At 46.6% G+C, this 23,172-nt stretch overlaps 1 protein-coding gene across 2 annotated transcripts; it reads left to right on the forward strand.

Moving 5' to 3' along the window:
- The first annotated feature begins 410 nt into the window (after positions 1–410).
- On the forward strand, positions 411–18,675 carry UBE2G2 (ubiquitin conjugating enzyme E2 G2). 2 transcript variants are annotated; one of them, XM_071437259.1, is made up of 6 exons: positions 411–539; positions 5,843–5,878; positions 5,965–6,010; positions 11,234–11,352; positions 14,785–14,925; positions 16,777–18,675. In XM_071437259.1, the coding sequence occupies exons 1-6, from the start codon at positions 497–499 to the stop codon at positions 16,887–16,889; spliced, it is 498 nt and encodes a 165-aa protein (XP_071293360.1). In that variant the 5' UTR covers positions 411–496; the 3' UTR covers positions 16,890–18,675. The 2 variants fall into 2 exon arrangements, with proteins under 2 accessions (XP_071293360.1, XP_071293361.1); XM_071437260.1 differs by lacking the exon at positions 411–539 and adding an exon at positions 914–929.
- The last annotated feature ends 4,497 nt before the right edge of the window (positions 18,676–23,172 follow it).

A 23,172-nucleotide genomic window follows, 5' to 3' on the forward strand; every position in this document is an offset into this window, starting at 1 on the left:
CATATTTCCTTTACATATATTCCAAAGCTATAGTTTAAAGGATACAAGCAATATTCTAAAATTATACTTCTAAAGGTTATTATTGCAGAACTCTGTAAGGATTAACTACAAGCAAAAAGCAACATCCTTAACGCTTTAATTCCAATGCTCCTAAATCAACTAAGGTTAATTGCAAACAAAAGATAGATTCAAAGGCCTTCTTCCATGCTTTACTTTCCTCAGTTATTATTAGAATTCACAACTGTCCCATTGTCGGTCTCCACACATCTCACAATCACAAATACACACATTGCCTGTATGTATCTGACACGAAACACAGCTTTGTATTTCACATTTCCCACAGGAAATTCCCGAGGTTTTCCCGCCCCGCCTGCTGCCGGCTGGAGGACCGGCCGCTACCATAGAGGCGATAAGGGCGGATAGAGCGCCGCCCTCCGCCCCGCCCCGCCGGCGGCCGCTCCGGCCGCGCACCCGGAAGCGGCGGCGGGGCCGCGCCATGGCGGGGACGGCGCTGAAGCGGCTCATGGCCGAGTACAAGCGTGAGTGGCGCTCCCTGGGCCCCTGGCGTTGCCCTCCCGAAGGGGAGCGCTCCCAAAGCCCGGCAGGGCCCGCGGGCCGGGGCGGGGCCGTGACGGCCGCCGGGCAGGCCGGGCCGCGGGCCTCGCCGTGCCCCGGGTCCTCTCTGCCTCCGTGCGGAGCTCCCGGGGCGGGCTGAGGGTCACGGACGGGTCCGGGGCACTGCCCGCTCTGAGGGGGCTGTGGGAAGGGAGTCCTGCCCCGTGTCCCACCGGGACACCGAGGGGACAGCTCGGTGTGTGGGTGACACCTCTGGGATTCCGCTGTTCCAGGGGGAGGCTGGGAACCCTGGGCAAGCGGCCAGTTATTTTGATGTTTTCCTTGTTAAATTTTCCAGATGGGACAGAATACAGGTATGGAAATCTCTGTTGCAGAGCTTTGTTATTACAGCAAAGATAAGTCGAGGTGTTTGTCAGGACAGATCCTTCTGGTTGTGGCTGCCCCATCCCTGGGAGTGTCCAGGGCCAGGTGGGACAGGGCTTGGGGCGAGCTGGGCCAGTGGAAGATGTCCCTGCCCATGGCAGGGGTGAAATGACATGAACTTTAATGTCCCTTCCAACTTGAATGATTCTGTAATTCTTTGGAATCTTTAATGGAAGCAGAATGGCTAGTAAAAGGATTTAAACTCGAATTTAGTAGTGAAAGACTAGACTTGTTTGTTTAAAAACCACTGTGGGATGTGGCTGCAGGGGGTGGCTGCAGTGATGCTCACCACAGGGACCAGAGACCAGACCTCTGGGAATCCCAGAGCTTCTGGGATGGCTCATCTGCTCCCTCATGGGTTTGAGACGTGTCCAGAGGTGCTTTTTGTTGGCAAGAAATACTTGTTTGTGTACCTAGGTGCTTTTGGGCTTTAGTGCTCTGGCTTTTATTTACAGCAAGGAAGTAGAATGGAGGAAAGAAATGTTTGGTGGGGCTGGAGGGAGCTGGGCTGTAAGAACAGACTCTCTGCTCCAGGGAAGGTCACTTCCTGTGCTCTGTCCAGAGGCAGGGACTTGTTTCTGTCATCATTCAGTGCAATACTCCAGCCTGTGTGAAGGAGAGCATTTATAGACACACATTTTCTGCCAGCACTGTGCCTGCTCTCAGGGTGCTCTGCAGCTCTCTAAGCTGAGCTGTCACACAGGTGTTTGGGCAGCCAAGGCTCCCCACCCAGCTTGGGCTGGCTGTATTTTGTGCTGACAATGTGTGTCCTAGAAATCTGCATTTTCCTGTTGTAATCCAGAGGCAGTGACCTGAAAAACAACCACAGAAAGTCCTGGCACTGCTTCTGTCCTCTCGTATCAATGCCCTAAGTCTCAAAAAAGCATTTATGGTCCTTTGTTGTTGAGGAGCACAGAGATCTTACTGGAGTGTCTTGTATGAACAAAATCTTTAGGAAAAATTATATAAAATGATCTCAGAAAGATTTTGACTTAATGCCACAGGCAGGCATGAGGTGAATCTTCTCTGCCTAGTTTCCCAGGGTAACACTAGGCAGGAACAGAGATAATGTTTTGTCTGTGATCTGCCTTTACAAGCACTTTCCCATGCCCAATAGAACACAGTATTGTAAAAAATGAATGTAACTGGCAGGGGCTGAGTGCACAGTGCTTTCTGGAAACCTGAGCTGCAGCAGTGCAGTAAAACAGACATTTTGGTGTCTGTGGATTCCCCTCTGCTGCATGTTTGTTATTTTCCTTTAGCACAAACCCCAGAATCAAGCCTGACTTACAACCTTTCCCTTGTGCCTCTCTAAAGACTGGCAGTTAATTGTAGCTCTGCAGAATCCCTCAGCCCTCTAGAGATTTTCAGCTGAAGTTATAGTGAAAAATAAAAATAGCTCCTGGTTGGAGGTAGTTCTGCTGCCTCTTTCTGCAGAGAAGGAGCCAGTCCTGCCTTGGGACAGGGCTGGAGTCTGAGGTTCAGCTCAGTGTGAAGTTTCTCCCTCCTGATGATGTGTGCTGCCCTGGGTGAATGTGGGCATGGGAATGGTTTTCAGTGACCCTCTGTTGCCTGCTCACCTTGGGTGAAATCTTGTATGTGTTGTCTACAAAGTTGTGGACACTTCCTTTTTCTTCATTTTCCCTCCTCTCCTCCAGCTCTTCCCTTTAGTTACTTCTAGTTGTGACAGTGTGGCTGTCAGTGCCTTGCTGGTGGGTGTATTTTCCTTACCAGACTTCTAATTCTTGCCATTTTTTCCTTTTTCAATTTTTGTCTTTCATCTTTTTCTGTGCATGCCCACACTCATGTTTAAGTCTTAATTTAAAGATTTATTGTTTCCTTCTGTGAAAAATTCTTGACATTGTGAGGAGTTTCTATCTGTTGGAGCCCAGATATATTACTGCATTTTGGGAGAGGCTGTGAAATTGCACTGGTTTTCTTTCCTTTTAAAGAAGGAAGGGAAGCTGTGGGCATCCAGATGACACAGATTTGGTTTCTTGTCCTCATTTAGATCTTTGCATGTTTGACTTTTTGCGTTCTCAGATTTACTCTCTACTCTGCCAGAGTTAGTTTGGCTAAAGCTTTAAAAAAAATAGATATAAAAAAGGGCATAATTTTTATTAGAGCATGTGCTTGTTGTTAATTCTAGATGTATAATAGTATTAAAGCTTGACCTAAGTCCCTCAGTAGCTTATTTTTGTGAGAGTTAAAAATTGGAAACCTTATTTTTCTGTGTTTGCTGTTTCTTGATGCCAGATCTTGAAGATGTCTTATGCTGGCTGAAATTTCAAGTCTAAAATGGGTCACTGTGGAAGAATTAAATCTCTAGAGACCTGAGAACTGCAGTCCCTGACTGTGTGCACTGGATTTCCTTCCTGGTACAAACAGGCAGCAGGGCAGTGGATTGTAATGCCAACAGGTTTCTTTGGAAGTACTGTCAGGTTGAAAATAAAAGATTTATGTGAATTGTGAGATTTGGGAAGTCACAGAAACAAAAAACCTTCTGAACCTGGCAGGGCTTCAGTGGGTACCTCCCATCCTTAGTGCCTGGGGAGATTGTGTGGAGTCAGAAGAAAACTCACTGTTTTTCTCAGTCCAGATGCTGTCAGATACTGCACTGAGCACATACCCATAATATTTCCTGAGTCCTGGGCTTTTAATCCCCTTGCAGGTTTGCTGCAGTTTTTAGGATGCTGCTGAACTTCTCTTTTAAGGATGATCTCAGTCTCTTCAGTGCTTTCACAAAATGTGTTTTCAGTTCTCCTGAGAACCATCTCCACAGTGGAAATGGCTGCTAATGACTCCACAAAGAGCAGTGACATGAAAAGGAAGGGGCTGATTGTGTGTGCAGCAAATTTGCCCTGAATTCCTGATAGAGGCATCACACTTGTCTGATGTCAGCTCTCTGTTTTAAGCTCACCAGATCTGGCTCTGCTCCCAGGGAACAAATAAAAAGTTGCACCTGGGGAGGTTTAGATTGGCTATTATGGAAAATTTCTGCACTGAGTGGGACTGCTTGGCCTAGCTGTTCTGTCAGAGTCACTGTGCATGTGATCAGAGCACTGGTTTTAGCCTTTCCCTGCTTTCTGCTGCTCACTTACAAATAACTGGACACCTCCCTGACATTCCATTGGAGTGACCCTGTTTTGGAGGCTCTGGTGAGCTGATGCTGGGTCAGCTCCTAGTGCTTCACTGGGCTCTCAGTTTCCTTTTGAACAGCTCTGGGGAAGTCACAGGGTAGGATGTCACTGTCCCCATGGAGACCTTTCTCAGTGATCATGTGCAGCCACTCAAAATCAAAGCTCCCGTGCCCCTGAGTGCCCAGATTCTGCTTTACCTGATCCTCAAGGTTGGAAACCTTTCTCTGAGGGGAGAGCTGAGCAAGAAGTGGAGAATGGAACCTCTGTCCTCATGAGGACCCTTTGCTCTGTGGGCTTTGGCTGTTCATTCCCATTGCCCCTGTTCTCCTTGGAGTGCTGTCCTGTATGACACAATTCCATGTGGCTGCCCACCACAGGGACTGCTGCCAGCTTTTCCAGGGAAACATCAGAGGGATTTTCTTCTTAGAGAGAACCACAAGATGGAGCAAAATGCTTCCAGGAGATCCTGTGTTTGACATCTCCCTCTTTCTGTCTAAAAACATCAACAAGGAAAGCTACTGGAGACCCACTGTGAAGCTGGAAAAGCCTGCCATGGAATGTCAGAAGTGTGGAAAACAGCAGGGCTGAGTTTCAGTCTGCTGCTGGCTTTTGGAACTTCAGAGAGGGCTGTGCCAAGGTTAAGGGCACTCTGAGGAAACTGGAGATCTCTCCTGGCAATGCATCTCAGCATCTTCTTTGAATGCTGCACTAAAGGAGCTGTTCCAAGACAGAAATCTGTTCTGTGCAGCACTGCCCATACAGCTTTCACCTACAGCCTGAACAGGAATTAGGTCAAGTGTCTCTGGCTGTGTTCTGTGTGTTCCTGAGCTGCTCCAGAGGTCATTGATGAGGAAACAGTGCTGGATAAGCAGCTGGGAGTGTCACCTCCTGCCACCAGCTGCAGCAGCTGCCCCCTGGCTCACTCAGAGCTTTGGGGTTGGTGTTGAGCCCCCAGGAATTGGTTGCCTGTTTGTGGCTGAGCTGTGCCTCAGCTGCTGCTGCCTCCCTGCAGGACATCAGAACCTAGAAACTGATGGTCAGTCCCCTAGATAGAGAAAACCTGGTTGTTATTTTATCAGCATGTGGTGTACTGGCCTTCACCAGCTTGAAGTAAGGGACTGATGCTGAAGATTGTTTCATGAGTTTGGAATTGTATCAGTTTCCTAGAGAAAGTGAGGATTGATGGATCCAAACTTGCTGTGCAGCCATGGCTGTTTTATTGATGCTGCTTTTTTTAAACTCACATTTTCCAGGCCATGCAGGAGGTTGGATTGAATTCTGCTGTTTTTGTGTTGTTCTGGGTTTTGCACTGAGGTGCATCAAACCTGGAGAGGTTACAGAAATACAAACTTCAGGCTGTTATGGTATCCAGCAGATACCACAGGGGTGCAAGAGTAGAGCTTTTCCCAGGATTTGTGAAATGATTTTGGCTTCCTTCTCAGGTTTAAATTATTGCCTCTGTGAAGACAGAGGACTTGATCCTAGAGGTCTTTTCCAACCTAAACAATTCTGTGATTCCAAGGCTAGTTCTAGGAGCCTGGAAAACCCCAAAGTGCCAAATCATTTTGTCTAGAACACTGTGCTGCATTAAGCAATGGTGGTGGGGCCCCTGTGCTAAGCCAGGGCCACTCTCACACTCCCTGAAATTCTTGGGCTCACAAGTCACCTCAATCTTCTTTGTGTTTCTGTTTCTGTTTTTGCAGAGCTGACCCTGAACCCACCAGAAGGGATTGTGGCAGGTGAGGAGCTGAGCAGGGTTTGTGCCCTCTGGAGCTGTGACCTTGTGTTCAGGTAGCTCTGAGCATTGTTCTGTTGTGTTTCACAGGTCCCATGAATGAAGAGAACTTCTTTGAATGGGAAGCCCTGATCATGTGAGTTAAATTCTGTTTGGTGTCTGAAATCAGCAGCTGCTGTGATGAGCTTCTAGGAGAGCAGGAATTTAAAAAAAGTACTTTCAGTTCTATATGACATCAGCATTGGCCTGGAAACTCCTCTGATCCAAGCAGGGACTTAATTTGGACTTTAAACAGAGTGACAGAGGCAGCATTGGTGATGTGTACAACTTGTTGTACAGGTGTCATATTAACAAGCTCACAAATTTGTCAGGAATCCTCATTTGGGCTCCCTTGGCTATATGGTACATTTACAAACACTGTAGGAAACAAACAGTTGCTTGTAGATCACACATACCTGTTGGAATATTGCCTGCAAGTGCAGGACAAGTTTTGAGTGGAGCAAAATACACAAATTATTAGTGACAGGAGAAAAAAAATCAATGTCTAAAATTAGTTTACTTACTATTTATTTTTTTTCTTGAAATATTGAAATGTTCTGGTCAGAAAAAGTATTGAAATTAAAGTAAAAATTCTTTGGAAGTTCTTTACCCTTCATGAATCAGTTGGTGTTGCCAAGGGTTGGATGCAGTGGTTTTGTGTAGAAAAAGATTCACTCTTCTGTTGGTGAATAGCTCTGATCCTGACCTGCTGTGTTTTGGGGCTGATGAAAACTCCTTTACAAAGCTGTGTTCTCTCTCTTCCACTCCCCAGCTCATGGGTGTGGTTGTTGGTAGCAAAATTTGCCATGAAAAGACAAAATCTTTTTGCCCAGCATCTTACAGGTTGTCTTCTCTCTTTCTTGTACTCTACTCAAGCTGTACCTCCTTTGGGCACTTTGAGTACATGGAATAACCAGTGATTTTTACAAAATAAACTTCTAAAATGCTAGAGGAGAGCAAAAAAAACATTTGTCATTCACATCTGACAATTTATGCAGATACTGCACAATTAAAAGATGAAGAAGCTCCAGACCACTGAGCCCATCTTAAAGTTGGTGGTCTGTTGGTCTGTTGTTGGGGTGGATCCTGGCTCTGTATTTCAGGATTCCTTTGGTAAGAATTGGGGATTTCTTTTCCTTCAGCCAGGCCTGGGTTGTCCCAGAGGGCTCTGGGGACAGCAGGCAGTGGCTGTGACCCTGCTCTTTCTGTGTCTGCTGTGATCTGGGCAGGTTTTCCCTGCAACCACCAGTGCTGACTGGGGAGATTCTCAGCTGGTGTGGGTGGCAGAGTTTTCCTAGCTGGGTTTGCTTGGGATGTGTTGTCTAGGGATGAAAAACAAGATTTCTGTCTCTTGGGCTCAGGGGTGCAACCAATCCAAAAGCTGAGTTCCCTATTCCACACAAAGTGCCTGTGTGGGTGATCCTGCTGCACGGCTCTGAGTTATTTTAGACCTTGCTGAGTGGAGGTTTTGATTACCACTGCTTGTTTTGCTCATTGATGGCAAGAGTTGGCAAATGCCTCTGCTTATGTGCAGTGATTTCTCCTGGGATAACAGGTTGTGCTTCCTGGTAGCTCAGTCCCCTGAAAAGAAACACTTAGCATGGGAATTGGTTTGTTCTGTTGCCTGACATCAGAGATTTTGGCTGCAGGGTCTTTTGGGCTTTCTGTGAGAGGTAGAGTCAGCACATCTGCTTTGTAATGGGCCAGATTTCAGGTCAGACAGCTGTGATTGCTGGCAGTGTGGAAATCCCAGAGGGTTTAATGCACTTCTTGGAACATGGAAGGAAATTCCTGCTTATTAGTGCTTCCTCCTAGCAAAGTGCTGTGGCTGAGTAGAGGTTTCCTGAGGGACACTCAGAGGTACTCCTGAACTGCCTAGAAAATACCTTTTCTGATGTTTCCTGTCACATCCTTAAAGAACAGAGGAGCTGCTCTGCAGACTTGAAAGCCCTTTAAAGTGCTGAGTGCTGAGCTTCAGGGCTTTGTCAGCGTAAAATGAGAGGCGGAGGTGCTTTAATTTTGGTTTCTATATGGTGTGTGTGTCATAATAAAGTTATATTTTAAGATCTGCTCAATTTTGAAGGTGTGATACAATAGAAACATGTTTACCCCAAACACATTTGGTTACTTTCATCTCTTCACAAATCTTGTTAGTAGCAGTGTTTGCAATGCCTTTGGAAAGTAAGTTACATGACTTGTTTGTGTTTGTCTGTGGTGGTCTCCCTCCAGTGTTTTGTAATCTCAGATGTGCTGTGTGAGATTCAGGGAATGAGGTGTGCAGATGAGAAAATGGGAGTAAAGCTGCCTTCAAATTTTTAGACAGATGAAGTGCAAATGGTAAGAGACATAATTGTGAAAAGAGCAGAATACTTTCTTTCCTTCACCCAATTTATATAAAGCTGGAGCACATATAATGGCACATAACTTTAAAAAGGATACCTAAGAGAGAAAAGACATCTCTCATTTATCAATTCAAAGGTAGGCTGGGTAATGTTACATAGATTGATGTAAGAGCTTGACTTGGAGATAAAGCAATGCATTTTTAAATAATGGAAATAATAATTATTTGTATCTCCAGTGTTCTGGTCTGCAGCAGCAATGCTGGATGAATATGAAACATATGAATGTTAAGACCATAATAAAATAAAGGAGAGAACAAATCTTACACTCCTAAAATGAGTGTGGTGGCCACAGAACTGAAAATACCCATGTGAAAACCTTTCTGAAGACCAGAGGTGGGGAGCATTGTTGAAAGCCAGGTCTTTGCAACATCATTTCAGGAGAGTTTGCCTTATGTTGCTCCATTCCCTAGCGTTGTGTGAGGTCCTCCAGGCTGTGTTGTGTTCATGGATTTAACTTTTCAAGGCCAAGTTTTGCCCTCTTTGGTTGGCATGTATGAGTGTGTGTTGCTATTAAAGTTTATCCCCAAAAGACACAAAAGCATGCAATGGTTAAGAACTTTATTAGCCTAAAGATTGCTCGAAAACTAAACAGCATAAATTGAAGTCAACTTATCACAAAGCTGTTTAGAAAGGTAATTAGATCTATAATTAGGCTTATGACTTTTGTTTCCATTCCCCTTTTGGGCATCTGATGATTGTGGGGTTTGGTGTTTTTCCAGCATCTTTTCACAAATAAGCCATTTGCAAATGTATGTGAAGCTGTGATTATAGAATTAGAATCACAGAATTGTTAAGACATCAAATCCAACCATTCCCCAAGCACTGACAAATCCACCACTAAACCATGTCCCCAAGTGCCACATTCACATGGTTTTTGAATGCTTTCAGGGATGGTGACCCCACCACTGCCCTGGGCAGCCTGAACAACCCTTTCAGGGAAGAAATTTTTCTCAATATCCAACCTAAACCTCCCCTGTTGCAACTTGAGGCTGTTTGATTTGTCTCTTGTCCTCTGGGAGCAGAACCTGACTCCCAGCTGGCTGCACCCTCCTGTCAGGCAGGTGTAGAAGGTCCCCCCTGAGGTGCCTTTTCTCCAAACTCCCATTAGCTGTCCTCCTCAAGGTACTTCTCTCTCCTGTTTGGAGGATACCCACCACTCTTCTCTGCCCCTTGCATGAGTTACAGCCAGCTCCTGGAGGGCAGAGCTTCTCATTTTCATGCTTTGTCTTCTTGTCAGCTTTGGAATCACTGCAGAGCAGGGGGTGATTGCAGCAGCTGCCATGCTCTTACCTCCCTGGCCCTGCCAATGTCCTTTGTGAGCTAAAAGTGATGCTGTCAAGTTCAAATGCTGAGTGTTTTGTAGCTGCAAATGCTGTCTTGGATTAACTTTAATAATTTCTTTGAAGTTGATCCTGGCAGCGCTGAGTGGCTAAAACAAAAGCATTTTGCTCACATAATACAGGGCCTAAAATGGAGTATGTTGGGTTGAGTGTATTTGACAGAAGAGCCCTTAAGGCTGTGGGTTTGCTCTCAAAACAGAACATAGACACCCACCAGCTTTTCAATGCCTGTATGTACATACTCTCAGAACTCCAACAATAAGCCTTTAAAATGCAGTTGGAATTAAAATGGTCAGGAAAAAATGCATTCAGTTTACTCTCAGATGTGAATTGAATCCTGACTAAATTTAGGGAAAAGGCCAGAAAGGGAACAAAGTGGTTGAGACAGTTTAGCTTTCATTCTTGCAGAATGTTGGTGCATTTCTCTTACCTTACCTGCCAGTGTCAATATCCATGTTTAAATCACATAGTTCTTGTGTTTATCTGCCAGCCAAGTCTTTTGAATCCCCAAGTTTGAGACAGTCTTCCAGTGCTTTAGGATTTGCTGCTCTCCAACTTTAATGTTCTTTCTGTGTGGAGAATGTGGACTGGGAGGAGGAAGCATGAATATATTCCTAACCCTTATTTCCCAGACAGTGGAACCTTTGTTTGAATGGCCTTTTACTAAATACATGAGGTTTCCCTGGCAACAGTTTTTGGTGCTGAAGCTTTTTTCATCATCTTTCCAATCAAGGGAAATCATGTTTGTGTTACAACTTCCAGATGGTTCATCAAGTTTGAATAAATCATGGCTAATGATTTATTACTCGTTTTTTGCTCTCAAATAACTTGTTTTTTGCTCACTTTCCACAAGTGTTTTATGTAGGCAGGGTAAAATAGTTGTCTTTATGTTCTCAACTCCGCTGCACTTTGAACTAGATTCTGAACACAATAAGGAAATGTTTCTACAAGAGCCCTGATGAAGCCATTTGTTCTCCACCTGCACTCGAGGGAGGGCAAACTCAGTAGCTGAAGTCTGCAAAGACACATTGTTGTCCTGCATCTCTTCTGACAATTATGGTCTCTGAGCTGTGTTTTTATTTTTACAAACCTTTGCTGTACTTTCTGCATCAGACAGTGATAAGTGTTTGTGTGGTTGTCCTAGATACTGGCAGTTGGGATCTCTGTGGCATTTATAAATTAATTTTGAGCTCCAGCATTTGACATCTCTGTCTTGCAGAGCATAACAGTATCTTCAAAGGCACAGGAGTCCCACACCTGCCTCTGCTTTCTGACGTGCAGACACTCAAATCCTGGAACATGCCTTGGAGCCAGATACTCCAATTATATCCAGACACACCCTGCTAATTAAACAGTGTTGTGACCTTCCTAGTAATTTAGCGTGCAAGCTTTGATTTCCCCCTTGCCTCCCAAGCCTCATATTTGGATTTAAGTTTATGAGGTGTGGGGTAAGAGCACCTTAACTCTTTGTTTCCTGGAGAAGATGATGTAACCCATGCCTCACAAGTCTCATTAAACAAGAATTTGGGTGAAAGAGCTGTTTGAAAGGTTGGTGAATAACATTTTCTCTGTTTCTAGGGGTCCTGAAGACACCTGTTTTGAGTATGGGGTTTTCCCTGCTATCCTGAGTTTCCCACTGGATTACCCGCTGAGCCCTCCCAAGATGAGGTTCACCTGTGAGATGTTCCATCCCAACAGTGAGTCTGATGCAGCAGGATGACCATGGAGGTTGCTTGTGCAGCTTAAAAAGAAACTTTTGCAGCAGAAGATCTGGCATCCTTCCCAAGGGTGCTTCTCTCCCTTCCCAACCTTGAGCAGGCAGCACAAGCATTCAGCTGCCCAGCAGTTTTGCTCTGTCTTAAGGTCCTTTTATCTTTATCCCATTATTCCTCATAAAATTTTTGCTCATCCAAAAAGGATTCCAGCAAATTCCATGCCTTTAAATCTTCTGTATAGGATGTGAGACTTAGTGAATTAATGGAGGCTCTTTCCAGACACAGAATCATAGAATATGCTGAGTTTGAAGGGACCCATCAGGATCACGGTGTTCAACCCCTGGCCCTATGCAGGACACCTCAAGAATCCCACCATGTGCCTGAGAGCATTGTCCCAACACACCATGAGCTCAGTCTTGCTCTATGGCTTGTATTTAGGTATTTTGGTGTTATTTTGATGACTGAAAGGTTGTTCATGGGTCCAGCTTTATTAGGCAGCATGGCTTTTGCCCCATGAAATCACGGGTTTAACATTTCTGAGGGATCTCTCTGAAATACAGTGCTCTGTCCAAGCAGACAACACATTTACAGGTGTTTAATATTAAGGCTTTGCTGGCATTTGCTCTGTGATACTGACTGAGTATCACAGAGACCTTTTCCAACCTTAGTGAATCTGTGATGGTGACAATATTTCCTGAAGACTCTTCAGTGGGAGTAATTGCAGTGACAAGAAATACAGTTAACAAGTTTGAGCCCTGGACATGAAGAAAACCTTAAGCTTTTTTAAAAACCCTTAAGGTTCCTTAAGGAAAAGGCAAATGCTGTGCTCCTGCCTAGTGCTGCCTCTTCAGCTGACATTCTTGCACTTGGAAAACACAGCTCATAATCTCAGCTGGCAATCAATTTATTTCACCCTATATACAAGGAATTCTGCAATTTCTTGAAGTTTCTCTGTTATTCCTTTCTGGAAGCACCACCTGTGCAGGTTCTTGCCCATTTAATCCACATCTTTATTCTCCTGTGGAGGACACACCTGCATGTTACAGCACAGAACTGTGTGGACATGCCCAAGGCATTGTGGCATCATTTCTGGAGCACTTTGGCACTTGGAAGCAGTGTGGCCATGTCAGCACCTTGCTCCAGCTGGACTGATTTACCCAAACTTCTTGCCAGGACTGGTCTCCCTGAGCAAATCCTTGTCCCTGCAGCTCCAGCTGTGGCCTTGGCTTGAGGTTCACTGCTTGCAGCTGTGTTGTGTGCAGCACTGCCAGGAGGAGTGGGGTGTGGAGAAGCACAAATTGCCTGACTCCTGTGTTAAAGAGTGGCTTTACACATGGGTGTTTCTTCCATGGGATAATTGGAACACACTGGATGGTCAGCTCAGCTCTTTAAAGCCCTGAGTCTCTGACTCTTCTTAATCTGAAGCTGAGATCACCTGAAGTAGACACTTGAATCTTTCTTCTCAGCTGGGGTTGTGGTGGGCTGCTTCTACCCAGAAAGGGGTGGCTGGGCTGTGCTTTTTCTGTTTATTTCTCCCCCTGTGAGAAATCACAAGGAAAATGTTTAAAAAGTCTGCTGTGTCACCTCATCTTTGCAGTTTATCTTATGTGAAGGGTGAATTGGGATATCACATAACTTCTGTCTTCTCTTATATTAAAATGACCTTGGATACTCTGGCAAAAGTAACTGAATAGTGATCAATGGCATTGCTTGCATTGGCACTGAGCATCAGTGTGGGGAGATCACAGGATCACAGGTGGTTTGGGGAGGATTGTTGGAAGGGACATTAAAACCCATCTTGTCCTACCCCTTGCCATGGACAGGGACACCTTCCACTGTCCCAGGGTGCTCCAAGCCCTGTCCAGCCTGGCCTTGGACACTGCCAGGGATCCAGGGGCAGCCACAGCTGCTCTGGGCACCCTGTGCCAGGGCCTCCCCACCCTCACAGGGAGCAGTTCCTTCCCAATATCCCCTCTGGCAGTGTGCAGCCATTGCCCCTTGTCCCCAGTCCTTCTCCAGCTCTCCTGGAGCCCCTTTAGGCACTGGCAGGGACTCTCCTGGAGCTTTCTGTTTCCCAGGCTGAGCACTCCCAGCCTGTTTCTGGGGCATCTCTCTGTGGCCTCCTTTGGACTCGTTCCAACAGCTCCACGTCCTTAGGCTGGGGCCCCACAGCTGGACAGGGGTGGGTCTCACCTGAGCAGAGGCACAGCAGCTCCATACATCTTCCTGCAATCAGCCTTTGATGTCTTGACTGTGCTGCTGTGTTCCAGCTGTTTTAAATGAGGCACTGCACAGGAGCAGGAGTGAAATCCCTTCTGCCAGTGGGTTCCTGACTTGCAGGAAGTGCTGATTCAGCACCTGCCCTGCTGTTTTCACCTCTTCCAGCTATGGTTTAGAGCAGCTCCAGTCCCCAGCCTGGGGCTGCAGGAAGCACTGTAAATTGAAGTGCTCCACAGTGCTTACGTGCTTGGGCATAGCTGGGTGAATGGAAGGAGCTGGAAATGAGCACAGCTGCTTCCAGCAGTCATTCCCACTTTTTGTTTTGTCTTGCTTTCCTGGCAATGGCACCAGCTTGGTCACCTGAGGAATAGGAGCCCTGAAATTATTGTGCTAAGGTTGTCATTCCTCAGGAGCCTGCCATGCAGGAGAATTAGGCCATGTTGGTAGAGCAGTGTTTTCTTTTGAGGTGCCTCTTCAACCTTTGTTTGGTTTCATTACCAAGTCAGTGGAGTCCAGTCTCTGTGAAGACAACTTGTACTGTTGCTTGTGCTAAAGGTGGGAGGGGAAGCACCTGGATCCTTAATTCATAGGTTTCCTTGTTTCCAGGTGCTTTAATGCAGCTGAGCTTTAAGCAAAAAAAAAAAAAAATAGTAGTGGGAATTCTTCTGATTGCACCTCAGTAATATTCAAAAAAAGATCAGTTCTACTGTTCATAATATATTTAACATAACACTTTATTTTTTTCTCATGTTTATAATATATATAACATAACACTTTTCCCTCCTTTGTGTAATCCTTTTCATGGTCACAGTCCAGTGGAGGACTCCAATGTGCATTCAGTGCATTCATTTCCATTTAAGTGGGACTGGTTACCTGCTTGGAGCTGTGTCTGTGCATAAATTTTTGCCTTATTCCACCAGGCTCCATCACTCATTTTTTCCATGGAGCCTTCCACTGGTTATTAAATGACACAAGTGCTCCCAGCAGGCATTTGGGGAAGGAGTTGCTTAAAGAAGATTTGCCCTGGGGTTTTGTTTATCATACTTTGTGTCCTCTTGCTTATAGAGGAAATTTAAACCTCAACTTAGTTTTAATCATAGAAGAGCTAAGTCTTAAGGCTGATCTGTGCCTAAAAGATGGAGATGCTGAGCATTTCCAGCAAGTAACAAGCAATCCTGTGTGCTTTTTGTGCAGTTTACCCAGATGGGAGAGTGTGCATCTCCATCCTTCACGCTCCTGGGGATGACCCCATGGGCTACGAGAGCAGCGCGGAGCGGTGGAGCCCCGTGCAGAGCGTGGAGAAGATCCTCTTGTCTGTTGTCAGCATGCTGGCAGGTGAGCCTTGCTGTCCTGGCAGCCCTCCCTGAGTGTAGCCTCTTGCTTTTTGCTTTGTTCACTGAGCAAAGCATGTGGAAAGCTGCTCAGCAGCAGCCACAGTTCTTAAAGCCTTGGGGTTTATTTATTTATTAGTGAACCAGTGTTCTGAGAAGGGTTGGGAAAAATGCAACTGAATTAGTAATGGGGGTTACTGCAAGGCTTTCCTTCCAGGCTGGGAAGTAGTGATGGGTCAGGTGGTCCCAGAGGCTCAGCTGGACAAAGCCCTCTTTGTATTTGCTGTGCTGTTCTTTATGTTTTAAAGCTGTGTTGGATTTGGCTTTGGCAGCTGAAGGGTTATCAGACCAAACCAGTACAGTAAACTGGAGCCCATGGCCTCTGGTTCAGAAGCCAGCACACTGTTTCCCTTTGTTGTTCCTAGCCTGGGAATGTGCCCCACTCTGCCATCTCTGGTTCAGAGGAAGGCTTCTTGAGAAGAGACCTAGGGTGAAAAACTTTTTGTGGAGCCTTTCAAATGGTTTTTCATAAATCTAACAAGGGCTGTGGATCAGCTCTGTCATGTACAGCTCTCTGAAAGATGGATCATTTTCCACACAGTGGACAGAGCCACTGAACTGCCTGAAGAGGGCAGAGCCATGTCCCTTAGAACTGGTTGTGAAGGATAAATGGGTTTAGAAGCTGCAAAGTTGACCAAAGAGCAAGCAGCAGATTCCTGCATGGGACTGTTTCAGCTTTGGAATAGTAACCTGCAGTTGGGAAGCTGTGCAGACAAGCAGTACCCATGGGATTCCCATGGCTTCCAAGAGCTTGGTTTGTGGTGCAGCCTCACCTGGGCTGGGAGGTGTGGGAGTCACCTGGTCTCCTTCTCTGCCTCTGCATCCTGTTTTCCCATGTCTTTTGGAGAAATTAGGCTAAAACACCAGTGGCCAGCTTCTTTCAGGGCACTGGAAACCTCTGAGCCCTGGCTGTGAAGGTAGTGTAAGCCCAGGTTCACCAGGCTGGAGGACCTGCACACCTGCTGGCTTTTAAGGTGCACCATTTGAAAGGCTCCACAAAAAGTTTTTCACCCCAGGTCTCTTCTCAAGAAGCCTTCCTCTGAACCAGAGATGGCAGAGTGGGGCATATTCCACGTGGAGAAGGATGGAACCCAGATACTGCCATGAACTGGGCTGGGGTGGGTGTGACTCTGTGTCAAGGGAGGTGGGCAGAGGATGGTAGTGCCTTCTGGAGCCCCAGGACAGTGTCCTGCTGCCCACAGATCTTGTAAACCCTGGGTTTCAGCTTACCTCCATAAAAAATGGAGACCTCCCTGTGCTTCATAAAGCATTCTGAAATCATCTGATGAAAGATGTTGCAGAAGTGAAAGCATATTCCATGGGTTTCCTTGGATTATTTTGTGGGTTTCTAATAGACCAAACCATCCCAACAAGGGACAGCCTGTTTGGGTGGCCTGCTTGGAGGGGCTTTGTGTCTGGGAAGCTGGAGAATAAGGAAAAAAACGTTGTGCAGGGAGAAACACACGGTTTTAAAAGCCCTTGACAGTACTGGGGGTGCCACATTGTGTTGGCCATGTGCATGGTAGGGCTCCACTGCTGAAAGCACAAACAAAAGAAAGTCCTGCTGCCCCTGTGCCACTTGTTTCTTGCCTAAACTCAAACTTGTTGTGATATCCTTTCTCTCGTGGTCGGTCAAATCAGAACCTTCTGGGAATGCAGGAGCTGTCACTGGATTTGCTGTAGTGGTGTTTCTGCAGCCTCAAGGAGGAGAAGTGTTGGAAAGCCCTGGGGAAGTGGCATTCCTGAGGAAGCAAGAAGCTCCATTGCCCACCTACCTTTGTCTTTCTTGTTTCAGAGCCAAATGATGAAAGTGGAGCCAATGTAGACGCCTCCAAGATGTGGCGGGAAGACAGAGAACAGTTTAACAAAATTGCCAAGCAGATTGTGCAGAAGTCACTTGGACTTTAAGCTCACAGAGAGACTGAAGTGTTTTGTATTTCTCTCCACCTGGAAACGAGCAGTGCTCAGTGCTGGTACCAAAAAGGAAAACTTTGTAAAACTATTGGCCTAGTTCTTATAATTTGTTATTTATTTACCATCTCTTTTCTTCCACTGCTCCAGAGAAGCCTCTAGTTCACTCACTAAATTGTGTGGAAAAGGGATTTAATGGTAGAGAAAAATACAGAGACAATGCTGTTTCAAAGGCTGCTTGTTGCTACCTTCCTTTGTGGTGTGGAAAGCCTGGAGATTTGGCAATCTGCAGCCCTCCCTCACCCATCTGCTGTTGGAGAGCAGTGCTGGTTTGGATCATCTGCTGGCAGAATTAGCTGTGTTTTTATAGGTAGCATTGCATCTGGAGCAGCAGTAGACAGGAATTACTCTATCCATTCTGTACTTGTTAGGTTAAGGGCAGTAGTTGCAGTCAGAGCTGATTTGAAGAGTTTAGTTAGCAGGAGAGGCTGTAGAGCAGAGCTGTAGTCAAGGTGTGTTAGCAAAGAAAGGAACTTCAGGGAGTGAGCTGTGAGGGCTGGTTGGGGTCTGGAATGGCCTGGTGTTCCCATGTACCACTGTGAGTTTGTACTGAGCCTTTGAGTCAGTGCTGGCTTGGCAGAAATCCCAAGAGCTGCTCCTTGAGGACACTCAGTTGTAAACTTCACACTCAGAGGCACAAGGTGTAAAGGCTGCATTGTGCAAGGTCACCTGGGTGAGGTATGTCATTGGCAGTTGCAAAATCCAGTGAGGATGTTTTTGCTCTGCTGGGCATGTTCACAGCTCTGCAAGAGTACCAGCTTGCTCTGGTGACATGTGAGTGTTGAGAGGATTTGGCACTGCTCTGCAGTTACACCTGTCCCCCATTTTCAGGTGAACGAGCCAAGGTGAGCATGATGGACTTAGAAAAATCACCTGAGTGCTCTTGTGTATTAAATAGGAGCCAGAGAGGATGGGCTGTTTGCTGGAGGATGGTACCAGGTGTGCTTTGGACATCTGCAGTGTTGTAGCCAGGGTGCAGGAAATACCAGCTGGTCAGTTCCTAAAACTGCTGAGGGGCCTCTGCTGACCTTTCTGCTTTGCAAGCCAATCTCATGTGTAGGTCCAAATTTCTCCAATTTACTACAAGCAATAACATGCCCATTGATAGCACATGGAATCCAATTTTGTTGGCAGCTTTAAATGGGCTAAATTTGACAAGGGCTGTTGTTTTTTTTTAATGTGAAAAAGTGTGATGTGGAAGGAGTCACACCATGAAGAAAGCTTTACAGAGGTGATCGTGTGCATGTGTGTGGTACAACTGTTCAGCATTTCTGTCTTGCTGTCTGTGCTGCAGATCACACTTTGCCATTGTTGTGCACCTCTGAAGAGTTGTATTGCTCCAACCTGCTGATTTTACCTCCTTGTAGAAATAATTGTGGCTTTGATGACAGGGTGGAAGTGGGACTGGACATAGTTTGGGAGCAGAGATGATGAAATAGTGTTGTACCTAACTAGTATTTCAAGGCATACAGGAAAATGTAGCACTTTATGCAAACTGGGAGTGTTTTCTGGAGTAGAGGGAGGATTGTTCCTGGGAGTACTGCAGCCACCTTTGGGAACGACCCTGGAGAGCTGCAGGAGCCACTGCAGAAACACAGATGTGGCAAAAGTGGGGTTTGCTTAAGTGCTGAGTGTTTTATTCATGTGTGCTTGCTCATTATCTTGATTTTATGGTGGGATTTAGTCTGTATACTGAAAATAAAGTGCTTATATTTTCTCCTTTTATAGTTGTACACAAATGTATTGCAGTGGGTGTTGTATATGAGTAACCACACAGCCAAGAGACCTGCTCCAAAGGGGTGGAAGGGTTCATTCTAACCCAGCTAAAACATGGCATACTTTAGCAGTGAAAGAGCTGACATGATTGCATGGACTTTCCAGGCAAATGTCTTGTCTCTAATGCTGGCAGTGGCTAGGTAATTAAAAGAAAACTATAAAAATCTGATGGTGGGCAGATGTGGTGTAGTTTATGTCATTATATCCATGTGTCTGGCCTAGGAAGTTCTTGTGAACATGCAACAGGTGACTTCATTCAGAATGTGCTGGTATCAGCACTTGGATCTGAGGAGAACACGTAGATCATAGAATGACTGAAAGGTTTGGATGGGAACAAACCCTAAAGACCATCTAGTTCCAGCCCCCTGCCACAAACAGGGACAACTTCCACTCAAGCAGGTTTCTCAGATGCCCAGTTCCTACTCAGAGCTCCCATAGTCCTCAAATCTCTGTTCAAAAGTAAAAAAAAAAACTTTCTTTTTAAGTGACTGACATGCAGTGGGGTTGCTGATGGGCACTTGAAGCCAGCCAGTGACAATATCTACCTCTCAGTCTTAAAGATGGCAGAAGTTCACCTCAGAGCACTGAAACTTGGTGTTGGGGTGAGAACTGTCCTACCCTGGTGGCTGTTTACTCAGCTGCAGGCAGAGGGTGAGCATTTGTGTGCATTGAAATTCATTGTTCTTTGTGATCATTTAGGAAGGAATGAGGGAGGTGAGGCCCTGGCACAGGCTGCCCAGAGCAGCTGTGGCTGCCCCATCCCTGGAAATGTCCAAGGCCAGGGCTTGGAGCAACCTGGGATAGTGGAAAGTGTCCCTGCCCATGGCAAGGAATGGAATGGGATGAGCTTTAAGGTCTCTTCCAACCCACACCATTCTGGGATTCTGTGGAAGGTTTAAAGGTTAGATTCCCTGCTTCTATTTGCCAAAAAGAACTAAAACTTCATTATTCTGCAACAAACTGAATCCTTGCATAGAGCAGGAGGGTTCAGCTCCTGCAGGTGGGGAACACCTGAAGTTTTAGTTCTTTTTGGCAAATAGGTGTGTAGCTCCTGGAATAGACTTCCCTGAAAGACTTAATTGTGTCCCTGAATGAGCACTCATGTTGGCAGGATGTGCAGTAGTGGCCAGTAGCAATGTTTTTCTGAGCAGTTGTCTTTTTTCAGCCTGAAACACTTACTATAAAACATGTTCCTTGGGGAGTGTCAGAGCTCTTCAGGTGTCATGCATGTAGGAAAGTATTAAAGATTTTTTTTTTTAAATCCTTTTCTCTGGATTGTATTTGCTTTAGGCTTTTATATTAAAAAAAGAACCCCAACCAAACCCTCCAACAAAGCTGTAAAAATGCAAGCAACATCCTCTGTCAAGCTTTTGTATATACACCCATCCACACACGCTCGCTGTTGTTTTTCCTTGGCAGAGGGGCTGTGTCAGAACACACACAGTGGGCTGGGAGACATCCATTAACTGGCTTGGTGTGCCTTTGAAAGTGTGAGAGGCGTTGGAGCCACATGAAACGGCTGCAGCTCGGGGGCAGAGCCAGCCCTGGGCTCCCTGCCAGCTTTTTTTTTTTGCCTTTCTGGGGTGCTGTCTTGAATGGAAGGTGCTGTTCTGCTCTGGGATGGATGCAGCAGGGAAGCTCTGTGCCAGGTGCCTTCCTGGTGAGGATGCTCTGTGTGTTTTACCCCCGTGAGGATGGAAAGGAGAAGCAGCAGAGATCTGAAATGTCCCTTCCCAGTGCCAGCCATGCTGCTGAGACTGGGATTGTCTTGGATGTGGCATTGCAAGGGCTCCTGATGCCCCCTCTCCTGCTGCCAGGTGCCACCTGATGTCTTGGGCACCAGAAGTGCTGTGCCAGGCTCCCTGGTGCTGCAGGGAGGAAACCATCACTGAGGAGGGAATTGTTGAAGCCATCTGACATTTGGTGGTCCTGCTTGGTGCTCTCATGGCCCCACAGGAGCGTGGGATGGCTGGGAGATCTGTGCCTTTCAATCCTGGTGATCTTTTGCCTCTCCATGGGTCTTCTCCCTGGGCAGGGGGTGTAAGAGCCCCAGGAGAACCAGCCAGGTGGCTTTGAAGGTGGCTCACAGCCCTGAGAGGGGACTGGGCAGTAGCTGAGGTGATGGGGTGTGTTAATAGATAATGAATGGCAGTGCCACGGCCCGTGGGTTATTACAGGGGAGCTGCTGGAGGGAGCAGTGTGTGTGTGTGGGGGAGCTCTCAGCAGGGATTTGGGAGCACGTCTGTCTGGTCATGTCCCTGCCAAGTCCTGGCCTCAGTCCCCTCCCTCCATGCTCCATCCTGAGGGGGGGATGAGGCTGGGGCTCTGTCACAGCTCTGACCAGAGCTGGGTGTCCCTGCCTGGAGGGACTGCAGGGGGTGGCCAGGCATTGGAAAATGTGGGTCCACATTTTCAGGGGAGAGAGGGGGGAGAGAATGATGCATCTGACTCCATGTTCTTACAAGGCTAAATTATTACTTTATTATACTATATTACAGTATAATATACTATACTAAAGAATACAGAAGGAAGAGAAGAAACTGTGGCTCAGAGAAGAAACTGGCTGCCCCTGGATCCCTGCAAGTGTCCAAGGCCAGGCTGGATGGGGCTTGGAACAGCCTGGAATAGTGGAAGGTGTCCCTGCCCATGGCAAGGGTGGAACTGGATGAGCTTTAAGGTATAATACACTAAAGAATACAGAAAGGATACTTGCTGAATGTTAAAAGATAATAATGAAAACTTGTGACTCTCTCCAGAGTCCCAACACAGCCTGGCCCTGATAGGCCAATGAGTGAAAACAACTCACAGCAGAATCCAACAAAACAATCACCTGTGGGTAAACAATCTCCAAACACATTTCACATGAGCACAACACAGGAGAAGCAAATGAGATCAGAATTGTTTTCATTTTCTCCAAGGCTTCTCAGCTTCCCAGGAGAAAAATCCTGGGTGAAGGGATTTTTTCAGAGAATGTGAATGCCACAGCCAGGAAGGGCTGTCCTGGGCCAGAGCTCACTGAGGAGGGAAGGCAAACACCCCTGCTGCAGCCAGGGGTGGGTTCAAAGCAGAGAAATGCAGGATGCAACATGCAGGGGATGGGGGGCACCCACACACTTGTGTGCAGGGCCCAACATGGGGAGGTTCTCCACGCACAGCTGGGATGGAAGTTTGGGCCCCAAACAGTTCTCCCCATGCCAAAATAATCTGGCAGATTGAACCCAATTGGGCTGGCATGGGGATGTTGAATGAATCGGGTTTCTTTGCAAAGTCTGCCTGGGATGGGCTCACACAGACTCCTCTCCTGGTGTGGTGCTTCACCAGGATCCCTGTCTTGAGGGATCTTCAGGTCAGATCCCTGAGATCAGATCAGATTGGATCCCTCCAAGCTTGGTCAGCAGGTCAGGTGCTGGGGGATCTCCCTCTGTGAGACAGGTGTGTTAGAGACATGGCCAGGTCTCCAAGCTGAAAATGAACAGCAGAGCTCATCCCCAGGGATGCCTTGCTTCCCCTTGCCCTTCATCCTTCTGGGAGCTAGGAAATGATGAAATATGGAGTGGGTTGGATCAGGTGAACTTGTTCTGAAGCAAAAACCTCTGGTGTTGGAGATCCTTTTTTGGTATCTAATAGGCTTGCTCTGAGGGTGGCTCCAGAGGGGCCTTGCTCAGCCAGAGCTTGGCTTTTCTCACCTGTTCTTTCAATGGAGGAGGAGGGCAGACAGGCAGGCTGCAGTCCAGGTGTTTTCAAGCTCACTTTGCCTGGAGAGGCAGTTAGAAGTTGAGTTTTGTCCTTGGCCAGATCCTGGTTTGATATGGGATCTTCTCCTTGGAACCTAGGCATGGCCTTGGTGGGAGGCCTGGGGTTTGTGGGCTGTGGGAAGCTCCTAAGGCTCTGTATGAAGAGTGGCTTTACAAAAACATCAGTATTCTTGGAGAAACCACTTGTCCAAAGTGTCCCCATCCAGCCTCACATAGCATTTGAAACTTTCAGCATCTGTCCCTGGAACACCCAGTGAGTGACCAGGGGGCATTTGCTTTATTTTATCCATTCATCACCATCCTACAAGACACATAGGTTGAATTCTCTCTCACACAGTAGATCCTTCCTTTGCTCAGAGAAGAAGCTGTGGCTGTCCTGTCCCTAGAAGTGTCCAAGGCCAGGCTGGACAAGGCTTGGAGCAACCTGGGACAGTGGAAAGTGTCCCTGCCCATGGCAAGGGTGGAACTGGATGAGCTTTAAGGTCCCTTCCTACCCAAATCATTCTAGATTCTGTTCCCCCTTGGAGACACACGGAAGTGATCAGGGTGATCTTCATTTGAGAAGTGATCAGGGTGATGATCTCCTTCCCTTTGACAAGTGATCAGGGTGATCTCCTTTACTTGGAGAGGTGATCAGGGTGATGATCTTCACTTTGAGAAGTGATCAGGGTGATCTCCTTCACTTTGAG

This window comes from Agelaius tricolor, unplaced genomic scaffold, assembly GCF_023055355.1.
Source record: "Agelaius tricolor isolate 1412-34295 unplaced genomic scaffold, bAgeTri1.0.p SCAF_12, whole genome shotgun sequence".
In the NCBI taxonomy this organism is placed as follows: domain Eukaryota; kingdom Metazoa; phylum Chordata; class Aves; order Passeriformes; family Icteridae; genus Agelaius; species Agelaius tricolor.